At 38.9% G+C, this 14,630-nt stretch overlaps 1 protein-coding gene across 8 annotated transcripts in view; it reads left to right on the top strand.

The window, feature by feature from the left end:
* Window positions 1-14,630, top strand: part of pak5 (p21 (RAC1) activated kinase 5) — a 173,785-nt gene that overhangs the window by 88,431 nt on the left and 70,724 nt on the right. For 3 of the 8 annotated variants that reach the window (XM_008116081.3, XM_062957637.1, XM_008116130.3), the window contains one exon: window positions 4,040-4,121. The exons of the other annotated variants lie outside the window; for them this stretch is intronic. In XM_008116081.3, coding sequence (XP_008114288.1) covers window positions 4,040-4,121 — 82 coding nt within the window. Of the gene's footprint in view, window positions 1-4,039; window positions 4,122-14,630 lie in introns of those variants that run through there. 8 annotated transcript variants of the gene reach the window in all.

Below are 14,630 nucleotides of genomic sequence, written 5' to 3'. Positions count from 1 at the left end.
ACGGTTTGGGACCCACCTACCTTCGTGACCGTATCTCCTATTATAAACCTATTCGATCCCTCCGCTCATCCGGGGAGGCCCTTCTTTCGCCACTGCCTCTATCCCAGGCCCGTCTAGTGGGAACGAGAGAGAGGGCCTTTTCTGCTGTGGCCCCCCGACTGTGGAATTCATTGCCCTCTGAGATCAGGCAAGCCCCCACCTTATTGGCTTTTAAGAAAGATCTAAAAACATGGCTTTTTCGATGTGCCTTCGGGGAGTAAATGTTATATACTTCTTGATTACTCCCCTTGGATTTTATCCTTTGGACTGTTTGGACTGTTCCATCTTATACCCCTGTTCTCTTTATTTATATGCCTCTCTCTCCCGAGTTTTTAATTAAATGTTCATGTGGCCCGCCCTGTCTGCTCTGATTTATGTTGTAACGTATATGATTATTTTTGTACTATTATATTGTGTTATGATATATTGTTTTATTTTGTTATATTGTATGGTGTCTGGGCATGGCCCCATGTAAGCCGCCCCGAGTCCCCATTGGGGAGATGGTGGCGGGTTATAAATAAAGTTTTATTATTATTATTATTATTATTATTATTATTATTATTATTATTATTATTGTTATCAGCCTTAAGTCCTCTTTGGGAGAAAGACGGGATGTAAATAAAGAAAAATAAATACATATATATGCCTAGGAATAAGTTCTGTTAAAGGCAATGAAGTTTTTTTTTCTCTGTAGACTTGCATCTCAAATTTGATTGTAATTTTTAGAACAAAATAGTTTGAAAAAATGAAATAAAATGTTCTATGTTGACCAAGATAGTTGACCGTGCTGAAAAAGCAGTATAAATCTAATAAAATACAGGTACTGTTCCATTATCCTGGTAAAGGTCACTAGGAGGCACTAGAGAGAGAAGGAGTCAATTTTATGAGGGTGGAGAGTGGGTTGAAGGAGGAAAACCATTTCCTCTGTTTTTCTGTTATTCCCCTCCCCCTTCCTTTATGATATGGGAAGGGGGCAAGGGAAAAAATGCAGCAAAAACAGAGGAAATGGTTTTCCTCCTTCAACTCCCCCTCATAAAAGTATCTTTTACCCCCTAGCAGCCCCTAGTGTCCTCCGCCCAGATAATGGAACAGTTCCAAATTACAATGGACACCTATTGTGTATACATAGTCAGTGTCCCTTTAATATGGATTTGGCTGAAGATGCAGTGGTTTAGGCATCACTGAGGTAGTCAATCTGTGTTTGGCCTGTACCGGTTGAGTCTACAGGTGACAGTTTAAAGAGTTTAAAAATATGTTTCATGAGTGTCTAAGAATGCTAATGAGAAGAATCCTGGAATGACAAGAGTTTTTACAGTTTGAGACTTATTCCATGCAAAAATTTGCACATGGTTGTTTTAGTAGGAAAAAAGAATTTCTGTGCAGAAAATAACATTTTTTGAAATATACCATTAATATAAGAATATTTGTAAACAAAATGCTGTTTCCTATGCCAAAAGTGCTGTTTTCTGTGCAAAACAACCATGTTGTTTAGAATAAATCCCAGATTGCAAATCACCTTAAAAACTATGTTGTCAAAGCTTTCTCTCTCAGCAGAGAGAAAGTTGATAAATTTACTCATTGCTTCATTTGAAGAGGGAAAATTCATTCCTAAATGGAAAAAGAACTGTGCTGCATCAGATCAAAGACCTTGCTAGTCCAACCTTGGCTCTCCAAGTTGGCTTATTGGATGGATGGCTCACAAAGAGACATTAAGAAGAAAATAACTTTTCTGTCTTACAACCATCTTTGGTCTAACATGTAGGTTATACCAGGTAGCATAATCAAAGGGGAATGGGAGAGAGGTTGATAAGAAGGGAAGGAAAGCAGCCAGGTAATGCTGAATGAACATCTTTCCTCTCTTGTTTCACTGAATGCTGGTAGGAGAGTCAAGGTACGGATGCAGGAGGGGCAGGGCTATAAATAATTCTTAAAATTCTGGTATTTTCGCTATGTTATTGTGATATGGTCTGGTACTGCAGAGGCCCATAGGAGTGACACCATGAGTTACTATACAAGGAAACATCAACCTTCGCAATGCCACTGTACTGGTAGTTTTGTCATTTATATGATCCATTTCCAATATTTAATGCTCTCCAAAGCATGGTAGTTTCACTAGTGGTTGGATGTTTGTTTGGATATGGAAGAGCATTTGCCTGCTCACATTTCTCTCTTCAGTCCAAAATGGCTAAGACCAAATCCAGGGTTGATATGTCTGTGGAAACTAGGTCTGCCAAACTTGCTAGGTAGGCTGAAGTGAACAATGTGTATTCATTTTAAATTCACTGTGATCAGTCCAAATGACACATGTCCAGTCTCACAGCAGCAGCACTTTCCCCCATTTTTAATGCTATTCCATAGTCCGGGAAAGTTTAAAGTGACCTCTGTGCTTTTACTGTGTGGATAAATTAACCAGGCTGGATCCAGAGTGATCCACAGTTTTCATATCAAAAAGATCCACTGATTCACAGCCCAGGAGCAGCTCCCTGACAGAGCCTTGCTGGTGACATTGTTTCTGGAGATCCCATGGCTACGGTAGGCATCTCATTCTGACTTCACCATTGTGACATTGCCAACAAAGCTCTATTGGGAAGCTGCTTCTGGCTGTTGAAACAATGGTGACACATGTATTTTTCTAGCTGTGCAGTTTCAGAATCTGCAACAGAGAGAATGGGGGTACCAAAAGGTCCAGGACCCCGCATGCAGATGGTTACATTTCCCACCTTTCTTTTAACAACTGCCTCACAACAACCAGGAGAACAGAGAACTGGTGACAATTCAGCCTAGCCAATTATCTAGACTTTTAAACAACTTTGAGGTGCTCCCATGGTATATCCAAAGCAGACTACTCTGGATTGCACCCAGGATGTTATTTTGCTTGGTGTGGAGACAGTATACATCTAGTTGTTATGCTGTGAGCTTCACTCCTAAATCAGAGGTGGAGATAGTACTCTTTACTAGGAGAAATTGCCATCATTTCCTCCACATGCTTTTATGTAAACTATGGAGACCGATGTCAGATAAATTAGTGCTGTAGATTTGGGTTGCATAATGTAATGGTTTTATGGAGCAGGTAAGAGTCAGGAGACCCACATGTGTGAGAAATCTAGAAACATTATCAATGATTTTAGCAGTGGCTCCCAAACTTGTACCCCCACACAATCCTGAATCTCATTTTACAGATGTTGTAGTTAGCATGGCTAATGGCCTGGTATGCTTTCCCAGCCCTCTTCTATGCTGGCATATAAAATCCAGATTATCTGCTTTGAACTTGATTATATGGCAGTGTAGAATCATATAATCCAGTTCAAAGCAGATGATGTGGATTGTCTGATTTGATAATCTGGATTATATGGTAGTGTAGAAGGGACCTCTGCCAGGGCATCCCAACTATGTAATGCATGGAAACCCGACTAGCAACAACACTTGTCTCATTTAGGGTTGATGTTAAACCTTGGTTGTTTATCTAGACTTTTGGGTCACATTTTTTCATCACAAATACTGTTGTTGTACATATCTACTAAATCTGTTTTAACTCACTGAGTTAAATATGTTTTATCTTATTTCAATTATTATATTATTCTAATCTGTTCAACTTGTTTTAATGCTATTTGTAAGCCATCCTGAGATCTTTTTAAACAGGATGGGGCATAAATATTTTGATGATGGATGGAAGATGTAGTCCAACAATATTTGTAGACCCAAGATAGGAAGCCACAATCTAGAGACTGGCTGTACCACTGACCTCAGACAGAAGGTTTTATTTATAAGGCGGGGGGAGGGGGTCCTATTTTATAGGATATGTTTACTATTATGTCATTTGGTGCATTACAACAGGGAATACAAAAGTGTCTTTCAGGGAAGGCTAATGTTCCCCCAAATGACAACAGTGTTTCCTTGGTGTTCCTCTGCCAGTGTTTACTATTTCTGCTATACAACTCCCCATTGTCTTTGATTTTGCTTTTTATTCAGTTGAATTTATTTCATTGTGCATCTCTATTAGATGTTTCTCATGGGCCAGCCATCCCGAGACACCCTGCTGTGCTGTGGTGTGACCAGTGAAGGCATTTTCAACAATAAACAAGGTATTGTGTGCTTTAGAAGAAACATTGACAATGGCAAGACTCAGATAGCTTGGAAGTGTGTCAATGTTTTCTTCTCACCATATTACATTGACTACAGTGACATTGGGGTTGGAATAGGGTAATGAATAGCTTAGAAAATGTTTTTGCCTGGAAAATGAGTTTAGGCATGCCCTAACAAGATCTTTTCTCTCTATGTGGTCATCAAATCTGCAGAGGGAAATCAGATATGAGATTGTGCATGCTATTCCTCAGCTAAGCCGAAATGGAAATTATGTGGCTCATAGTCTGCATGTGTTCCTCAGGGGTCCTATGTGGCCATTGATCTTCCAATCCCCTCAAAGCCTTTGGGACATGATTTTACACTTAAATGCTATGAGGGGTGGGGCTCTGGAGATCCTGGTACAAGTCCTCATAGAGCCATGAAAGTTAGTGGATGTACTTGGACCAGGGCCCTTTCTCTCAGCATGACAATACCACATAGGCTGCTGCTGTTGTGATGATAAAGCACGAGGAAGAAATAACACTTTATACTCATTAAGGAAAGGAGGATTGTAAATGTAATTATTTCATTCGTAACCTGAAGATTCTGAATGTATGATTTAGCTTTCAAGAATTGTTTTCTTGCCTTCAATCCCTGCTCAAGCATGACCTTTGAAGAATCTGGATGCTTGCTATACCTGAAAGGATTCCACCCATTATAGCTTCAGTGACAATATTTTAGCAGCATCTGTAATACCCACCAATATTTTTGTTAAGTATAGTAGAAGTATTCTGGAAATTCCAGTTGGACAGAAGGTGTTGGTTGATAGCAGTGCAAAACTTCAGAAGCAAAGCAGTTTGAGTAACCAGCACCCTGCAATCTCTTTCTAATATTATGCCGAAACTGCTGACCAGGAACTCTTATGTTATGAAAGCCTATGCCACTGAGTTAAGCTATGCCAATATACAGCATACATTGTTCATTTTAGTGCAGTAAATTTCACACACTCATCATATCTGTGGGGGATACATTCCTTGGCTTTCCATGGACATGCAAAACCACAGATAATTGCAAACACTATTTAAAAAAAAACCAAAAGATCTGGCTAAAGCATACCATGGAATCACTCTGGAAGACCTAAAATAATTCCTAGAGAGAAAATGTCTCTAGCATTTCTAGGTCCTCCAGCATGAATTTAGGGTCAGCTTCTGGCAGAGCAGTAACATAGAATTGCACTGGAAGACTTACGTAGGAGATGCCTAGAATCTTTTTAACCTGGGTTAATGACACTGTAGGTACCAATCCTGAGAATATGGAGCTATTCTGTATAATAAAGAATGCTGTGAGGATGAAATAAAAATGGTGTGGAAGAGATAATTTATCATCACCAGTGATGGTCCAAGGACTGAGAAAAATATAGGATGCAAATAAATATGGTACAAAGTTATGGATAAAGAATGCTTTTATATTCATAGTCTTTGTCAGAAATTTAGAGCAAGCAATTCAATCCTGTGTGGTGTAGAAATCTCAGCTTTTTAGTAAGTGTTGGCTCAAATATTGTTCTTTGATAGTTGGGTAAATATTGTAATGTAGCAGAATGTGTTCCAGATATTCAACTTCATGTTGCGCATCGTGTCTATGCTGTATCTCAGATAAAGGTTCCTTTTCATGGCTTCCCTCCAAGACTGGTGATAACAGATTATGTAGCACTGTTGTGAATGCATACCTCTTCATCAAAAATATAAATATATTTGAGATACGTTGGTAAAATATAAGGTAAGCCATTTTTTTTCAATAGGTTGAGGCCTTATTGAAGCAAAAACACTGGCACTATCAAACTGCCAATCCATACATAATAGCTTGTTTTATCTTTTAGCAGAATCTCACACTATAACAGTAAGATGGATTTCAGAAAATTGAGATATTGAGGAAGGAATGAGCCCTTTTCATGAACAGTACACAGAATCATAGAATCCTAGAGTTGGAAGAGTTGGGCCATCCGATCCTAGAGTTGGGCCATCCGATCCAACCCCCTGCCAAGAAACAGGAAATCACATTCAAAGCACCCCTGAGAGATGCCATCCAACCTCTGCTTAAAAGTTGCCCATTTTAGTATATGGAATCCTAAGAAAAGGCCCAGATTCACCAAAAAGAATATTCAGGCAATATTTAAACATTTTATATACCACAATGTGTACAGGAATCACAACTTGTCCACTTTGGCATAAAATAGCAAGAGCTGAGGAGAGAAGCACCAAAATAATGTCAAGAATTATTTTGGATGAATTCCAATAGATGTACCTTATCCTTGGCCCAAAGTTATGCACTGCATAGAAGTGTACCACAAGTTTCTTTTTGTAAGAGTGTATTAATGTGTTGTCGAAGGCTTTCATGGCCGGGATCACAGGGTTGTGATCTGAGGATGCCTGCCATAGATGTGGGCGAAACGTCAGGAGAGAATACTTCTGGAACATGGCCACACAGCCCGAAAGACATACAGCAACCAAGAGTGTATTACTTCCTTACTTTAATAATATGATTTAAAAGGCAACAGTGGTCTAGAGTAGTTATTACTATGTGAAACCCTGTCCTGACAGTTCAAGAAAAATCATAGTGTTACCATTTCAACACTTTGTGGTTTATTTATTATTTGTTTGGGAATGCTGGCACGATGCATCAGTTTCATACAAGTTGTACCCCAAAAGCATAGGAGAGGGGAATCACACTTACCTCCCTTCTTCCAAGACACAAATGACAATTAAATTTCTGAAAAAAAAGATATGTTACTGAGAATCTTTATGTTTCTGTCATTCTCAAGACATGGATATAGAGCAGAATGTGGTGCATGAGCCGTATGTGTCATACAAAGGGCTTCTCTGCAGCCTGCAGAAACTCTAGGCATAAATGTATTAAAAGAAGGTCACTGGGAATGTGGTCACTACAGGGGGAGTTTGGTCACCTCGATCAGTATCATCAGAGGCAGAGCTTCACTCTGTAGATGGTGACATCCCTGCCATTAACTATGCAGCCACCTGGATTTGACGGCTGCATGTGCTTCTCTTGGAAGAAGTGAGTTAAAAAGTGAGATTTTTCCCTTGAGCGAAATGAGTTTAAAAGGTTGGTCTTTCCCTGAAAAGAAGTGAGTTAAAAAGCAAAACCCCTTTCCCTGAGGCAGATAGTGTGACTCAAGGCTGAAAGAGAGAGATTCACTCAAGACAACCATTTATTTCCCGTATTTACTTGAATCTAATGTGTCATCGAATTTAATGTGCATCTCAATTTTCAATATCTTAAAAGTAAAAAAAGTATTTATTGTAATGCGCAGCAGCAAAAAGTTCACTCTTTGTAATATGACCAAAAATGTATATGTTAACAGATGCTATACGCTTAGCCCCCTTCTTTAAAAACAAAGCTTCCAATGATGGAAAAGGGTGCAATTTCTCTTATGTCTCCCAAGTTGGGAGATGAAGAGAAAGGGCTTGGGGAGGAAAGCCCCTGCTCCACCATGAGCCTGAAGCTGGTGAGTTCACTAGTTTCAGCCTGATGGAGGAGCAAAGACATTTTTTAGCACACAATTGTATTGTGCCATCAAATCTAATGCACATCTCAATTTTGGTTGAACGATTAAGCCAAAAAAAAGATGCTCATTAGATTTGGGTAAATACAGTAATAACTAGGTCAAGTGCTCAGTGTTGTCCAGGTATGCATTTTCTAACTGTTATTATTTGAAATGCTCATTGTTAGCTATTAGTCTTGGGATCCATTTGGGATATGTTCATCTTTGAGATCTAATATGTCACTGATAATTTTTTATTAGTTGACCAGGAAAGAAGGGGCTCTTTACAAGTTCTACAGTTAGGAAATGCTGAATTCACAGTGGTATTGCTTCTTAATCATAGCTGTTGATATTTCTCTTGTGACTGATTGATTTGTCGATTGCATCATTCCCTTCCTAGATAGAAAATTGTGTTTATCTCAGAAGTTGCCCTGCATGGACATGTGGTAAATGTAAGTGACATTAAAAACTTAAGTTTGGTAGTGAAAGCAGGGTGTTTTCCATGATGAACCTGGAAGTAAAACCTTATTAACTTGACAAGTGTCTGTACTTAATTTGTGTGGACATGCTTAACCCTCACTATCTCTTACTGTGCAACTTAATAATCAGTCAGGCATGGGCAAACTTGGGCCCTCCAGGTGTTTTGGACTTCAATTTCCACAATTCCTAACAGCCAATTCCTAACAGCCTACCTATAATTACTAAAGGTTGGAAATGGCAGGGCTTGTATTCTAAAAAAAATAGGAGGGCTACAGTTTCTACGTTCCTACGTTATAGAGAATGTATGACCCTTCAGGTGTTGTTAGACTACAATGCCCATCAGCTCATGTCAGTGGTAAAGAACAGTTGACACTACAGTCACAATGACTGGGGTGCCACGGGAAACCCCGTCATTAGTTCAAGCATAGTAGTTATCATAAATCCAATGTTAGTGACCAAAACACTGTTAGAAAAACAATGGTGGGTAGTTGTTGTTTTCAGAAGTCAACTGAACACACTTGGGAGATATATAACTGTACAACTTCCCTTGGTGCCGGCTTGTATGGTCACATAAAGATAGCCCTGAGGTTATGTGTTATCCTTGCTTTTCATTCTTGCGGTTATCTCAGAATGCAGACCTTATTCTCCCTGGAATTCTCAGAAATACAGGAAACCCATTCTATTTTAGATCTAATAGTGCATCCTATTTCCAAGCAAACTACAATGTAATATGAGGATAGTATCATTATTACAGGAATTATACTGTGAGTATGTGTGGCAGGAAGGAGTCATTCATTTTAAATTGGTTTCTTTCCCCTGTTGCTGTTGTTAGTTACGTACAATTTCCTGGAAGGTACAGAACTGGTACCATTTTCATCTCCCTGGGTCTACTTACTGTGTTTACATATTGGACTCACATATCACATTAATGTTTTAAAAACAGTGCTCCCACTTTTGATCATGTGCCTGCCTCCTGCAGGATTCTGGGGCTTGTAGTTTAGGGAAGCCAAGGACCTCTCTAGCTAAGAATTCCAAAGGTCTCGCTCTAAACTACATTTCCAAGAATTCTGCAGGAGGCAGCTACATGATAGGAAAACAGAAGTGCCTGCTCAAAAATGTGAATATGATATTATCCAGTCACCTTCAACTCCGCCGATGACTGGATGGCTTCTAGGCATAATTTCCTGCTCCCCCTTCTTTTCCTGCTATTTCATTGTCTCTCCATATAGTACAGTTTTGCTCAAGTGGCCTTCAGTCTACAACATGCCTTGGCTTAACATTTTATTCCAGAATAAAGACTTTCCCTACTCAGGCTGTTATAGTCCAACTGGCTCACCAGTCTGGTTCAATGTGGTACAGTGGAATTCTCACATGGCTACTTATTTGCTCAACTTCCCAAAAGAAGAAACATGTCTTCAAAGAGGGCACAGATTGTCATACATTGGGCTTATACTAACTCATATGTAGAGAGACAGATTGGCAAACATTTTAATTTAAAACCCATATATTTCTGTCAGTACAGTGGGACAGCTGTGGCCTGGGATGCATCTGTACTGCAGAATTTATGGAGTTTGACACTACTTTAACTGCCATTGCATATAACTATGGGATCCTGGGGGCTGTAGTTTTGCAGGGTCTTTTGTCTTCTCTGCCAAAGAAGGCCAGTGTCTTGCCAACCTTCCACTCCCAGACCTCCATAGCATTGAGTCAAGGCAGTAAAGTAGCATCCAGTTGAACTAATTCAACAGTGTAGATGAGTCCCAGGTGGGTAATGTTCCTACTAGGCTTGTGCACAGATTTGATTTGGCCTGTTCCTTTTGGCTAATCCAGCTGATCCAGTTTGTTCAGATGGCCATAACTACAAAGGCTCAGCCTCGACCTTTTTTTTTGGCCACAACAGAACAGTAGCTGTCGAAAACTAGCTGCCTTCACTTACAAGTTGAGTGTATGAGGGAGGCAGCCACTGGGAGCCCAATGTATAAGCCCAAAGTATATGACAAATCAAGAGAAGAGAGAGAGCTTTTTAAAGGAAGCCCAGGGTTGGTTAGCTCCAGGTTGATTGTTCTTTCTTCCCTGGGAAGTGGGAAAGACTCCTTAAATTACCTTGGAAAACTGTATGCTGCAGGGAGGGAGCAACCTGTACACCTGCAACGCCTATCTCCTCTAGAGTTGAAAAAGCTTTAAGCATTAGACCCAGTCTTCTCTACAGACAGAAAGGAAAGGATCGCAGAAAGAGTGGCATCTTAACTCAAATGCTTTTAATCTAGGTCTTAATGAAGGATATAAGGACAAATGATGCCTAAAATGATGGGAAGGGGAGCCTGGGAAGTCCCTCCCACATAATGAGCCAGATAGAAAATAAATCTTTTGGCTTCCTGGACCAAAAATGGATGTCTATCCTCTCGAATTTGGGAGGCTCCCGAAAAACAGATTGGGACCCCCACCGAAATCCAGGGCACCAAAACGGATTGCAGTTTAACCTGTTTGCACAAGCCTAATTCCTACTCAGTCTGCTTTACAGGTGTTAAGTACTGATGGGCAACTTCAAGGCTCTCACTTCATTTGATGCTTTCTTTTCAAATTAGACTTGGTCTGGACAATTAGTCTTCTCAAAACAGCTTTCTCCTCTGGCCACTTTAATCAGAATATTATGGGGGACATAATGTATGTGTTGCCCCAAATAAAAATTCTGCTCCAATGAAATTTTCATTCCTTCCCTTATTTCTAGGATTACAGTAACTTAAAACTTCATTTGAGTGTTTAGACATAAAGTTTAGAAACTCAAAGAAAAGGAGAAACATTGCCAAAGGAATGCAAGCACAGTTAATATAAAATGGTTGTGAGTAAACCAATGTGAATGGTTTATAATAGCTCATTCTCTACAATGCTAGAAATTTGGAGATTGAAGGAAAATTTCATTGGCATGAAATGTTTATTTGGGGGTCATAGTCCTCATCTCTCCCCTCACTTCCACCCTATAGCTATAACCCTATAACTACATCAGTTAGTCCTAAGCCTTGCCAAACCTGGATGCCCCCTCAATTTCCCCACTTGTCTTGCCATCATTGTTTATAATGGTCTTTCCTCCTATTTTTCCATCCATCTCTTAAATTAGTTCCCCATGCAGACCTGCAGAGCTGTCATCTGAATTTCCAGGTTCTGGAGTTGCATTTTGATTTCTAAAGCTTTGGAGTAGTACATGAGTAGCCTTTAACAGATTTTCAGTTCAACTGAATAACAAAACAAGAATGGCAAACAAAGTGATTAAAGTTGTTTCAAGGCCACAAGTTGATAAAGAATCTAGTACATTTGTCAGTGTAACGAGAAAGAGGTATCTCATTTCTCACACAATTACCAGGAACTAAAACCGATGTGGCATTTGCTCCAAAGATATCATTATTATTTACCTCAAATATTTGTTTACCCTGCCATTATTATTATTATTATTATTATTATTATTATTATTATTATTATTATTATTATTATTAAAAATTAAATTAAAGAATATCCATTAAGTAACAACAATCTAAAATGATAACAGTAATATGACAAGGACAGTCAACACCAAGTTCAAGGTGGGATGCACATTTCTTGTGGTTTATATTTTAATGGGACTTTGCAAAATTGATTATTTCCTGAATCAGTATCTCAACGGCAATATCTGTTAGTATTCCTATTTTCTGAATTTTAAAATATAGATCTCTAAAGTGTGTGTTGTTAATAAAAATAATTGCAAACCATTACCTCACATGGGGAAAACAGCATTAGGTTTGTAAAAATTGCTTATCAGACAGATCTTTTTTTAAAAAAAACAACAACAACTATTTTTGTAGAAATAAAAACTGCATACAAATTTTCACTGATGTGATAAAAGCCACTTAAACAAGACTAAATGAAAATATGATTTTTTTAAAAAAAAGTGGAAAAGATGAAAGAGGTGGATTCAAAATTCATAGATTCAGCAATACATGGATTGCAAGTCTTCATACATGGATGGTAGGCATTTTTAAAAAAATAAAGCTTTCTTAGGAAAGCAGTTCAAAGTAATCAAAAAGCTGTTTTTCTGATTATTCAAGATATTAGCCAGAATCTTGTTAAGGAGATATGATTTCATAAGTTCCTTAGTTATGGTACTATGTCGTGTATCCTGTCTCGATCCCCACTTGCCAGGCAGCAACCACTGAAGTTGATGGGAATCTGTTCATTTGTTGATCAGAAAGCTACTGACTGATGTCCCAAGACCTTCTCGTGAATGGTCTTTGGAACAACAGACAGAAGCAAGACCCTTCTAGAAATTTCCTCACATGTTGGAAATTACTTGCACAAGGATGGATAGGACTGTCCTCCTGACTGGCATAGAAACAGATGCCCAGAGACTGCAGAGGCTGCTGACTGGTAAGTAAGAATTGGGGGACTTTGATGCTAAGTAAGAATTGGGGGCCCTAAACTAGGGCCTACATATGGATTGTGAGTATGAAATAGCCACAAGTGTGCAAAGGAACCCTGTAGCTCCTTTGAGGCTAAGGAAGCTAAGAGAAAGAAGTTGGTAGCATAAGCTTTGTCCAGCTTAAGTCTACTTCATTAAATGTATCTGATGATGAAGACATAAGTCTGCAAAGCTTATGCTACCAACTTCTTTCTCTCAGTTAGCCTCAAGGATGCTACAATATCCCATTGCATACCAATTCAGACTAACACAGGTATGTCTTTCAATTCAGTTAGAAGTGTGTAACTCTAGCTTACATATTTGTAACTGCTTAATGGGATTCTTGCCATCTTTTGTATAACCTAGGCAGTTAATAGTTTTCATTTGTACACAGGGGGACTAGTTGTATGCCAGTTGTCTTTCCTTGAGCTCATTAAACATGGCTGGACCCCCATCTTATTTTTCTGTTTAATCTTAAAAGAAACTTTGAGCATGGAGATTGGGGATCAAATAAGTTCAACACCCATCTCTTAGAAGTGCAAATCCAAAGTCTATTTTGCCTGTTGACAAAGGTTCCAAAACATGTTTAAAAATGCTAAGAGAACCAGCCATAGATTTCTGTAGGGCCAATGTTTTTAAGAGGTTGGTGGGGAGATGTTGATGGGAGCATGCTACAGAATCCCCACCCTCTAAAGTCCCATAAGTAGGTCTTCCTTGCTGCCTGAATATTTCAAATGGAAACATGAGAGATTAAATCTTACACTGTCTGCCCACAAAACATGTAATTGTAATCTTGTCCTCTCATTTCTAGTAGTGGTTCTCAAACTGGGGTCTCTCTTGGTGTTTGTTGAAGGTATGAATAGCTCTCAGTCTAGATTTCCTTCTGTCTCTCTGAATTATTCTTTATTTGCATCTGATCTTTTCCTTGTAAAAATTGCAAGCAGTTTATTTTTCTTCTGTCAACGGAATGCACCCTCATTTTCTATATGCATTTGTTTGTGTCTGTGCATATTTTTAAATATGTGTATTTTGACCATCCTCATTTTCAAAAATATGTACAAAACATAGATGGAGCCTGCAAATATATACATTTATGGGACAAGGTATGCTTTGTCTTGCAGTGACTCTCAGCATGAAATTTCTACCGAATATTGAAACCCCAATATTCTTTCCATCTCCGTAGTTGGACTATATCTCTTTCCATCCCTGGCCATTGGCCCTGCTAACAGAATGATAAGTGGGGTAATGCCACAATAGATTAGATATATTTTTCTACTAGGAACAGCCATTTTGGGAGGAGTCCTATTAAAATAAATCTCATTGGAAAACTCCTACTTTTAAATTATTTATTGGAATCTAACAGTCTAAAGCTGTCTATAATTGGGGACCATTGCAGTTTACAAGCTTTAACACTATGATTCTACTTTAGATGTCATGGCAACATCATACAGAAACCTGAGATTTGAAGTTTAAGAAAGAGCTGAATCCTCATCCACAGAGCTTTCCCAAACTATAATGCCATGATTTCTTAGGATGCAGTGGAACCATAGTGCTATAACTGGGTAGACTGAATGGACCCCAGGATCTCTCAACTAAGAATCTTGTGATACCTTAAACCTGTTGTGAATTTTCAAACCTCTTTTTTAAAGCTCTAACACTCTTTTCCCCACAATTATCTTCAACCCCCTTTCCCGGAAATCTCAAAAAGTGACGATTTAATTTACTGATAAGGCCCACCTTTCATTGCCTTATATTGAAAAAAAAATCCAATCTAGATGTCAACTTGTAAATACTTGCTGTCAAAGACAGAACGCCACAAGATCAAAGATAACAGAGTTTATTGGATAACAGAACTCAAAGTGCCCGTAAAATACAAGGGCCAGGCAGTATTAGCCTTTAAAAGCAAAAAGGGGCAAGGAAAAACGTTCAAAAGATAAACCGGATTAAACCGGAGTTTAATCCGGGTAAAAACAAAACAGCTTGCTTCAGCCTGGGGATAAACAAAACAGAAGCCGGAGAACAAAGTGTTCAAAAGAATGCAATTAATTGGCAGCAGATTCCTCTCTG

The sequence above is a fragment of the Anolis carolinensis genome, chromosome 1 (genome assembly GCF_035594765.1).
Source record: "Anolis carolinensis isolate JA03-04 chromosome 1, rAnoCar3.1.pri, whole genome shotgun sequence".
Classification (NCBI taxonomy): Eukaryota; Metazoa; Chordata; class Lepidosauria; order Squamata; family Dactyloidae; genus Anolis; species Anolis carolinensis.
This window is presented reverse-complemented; position numbering and strand designations above follow the sequence as displayed.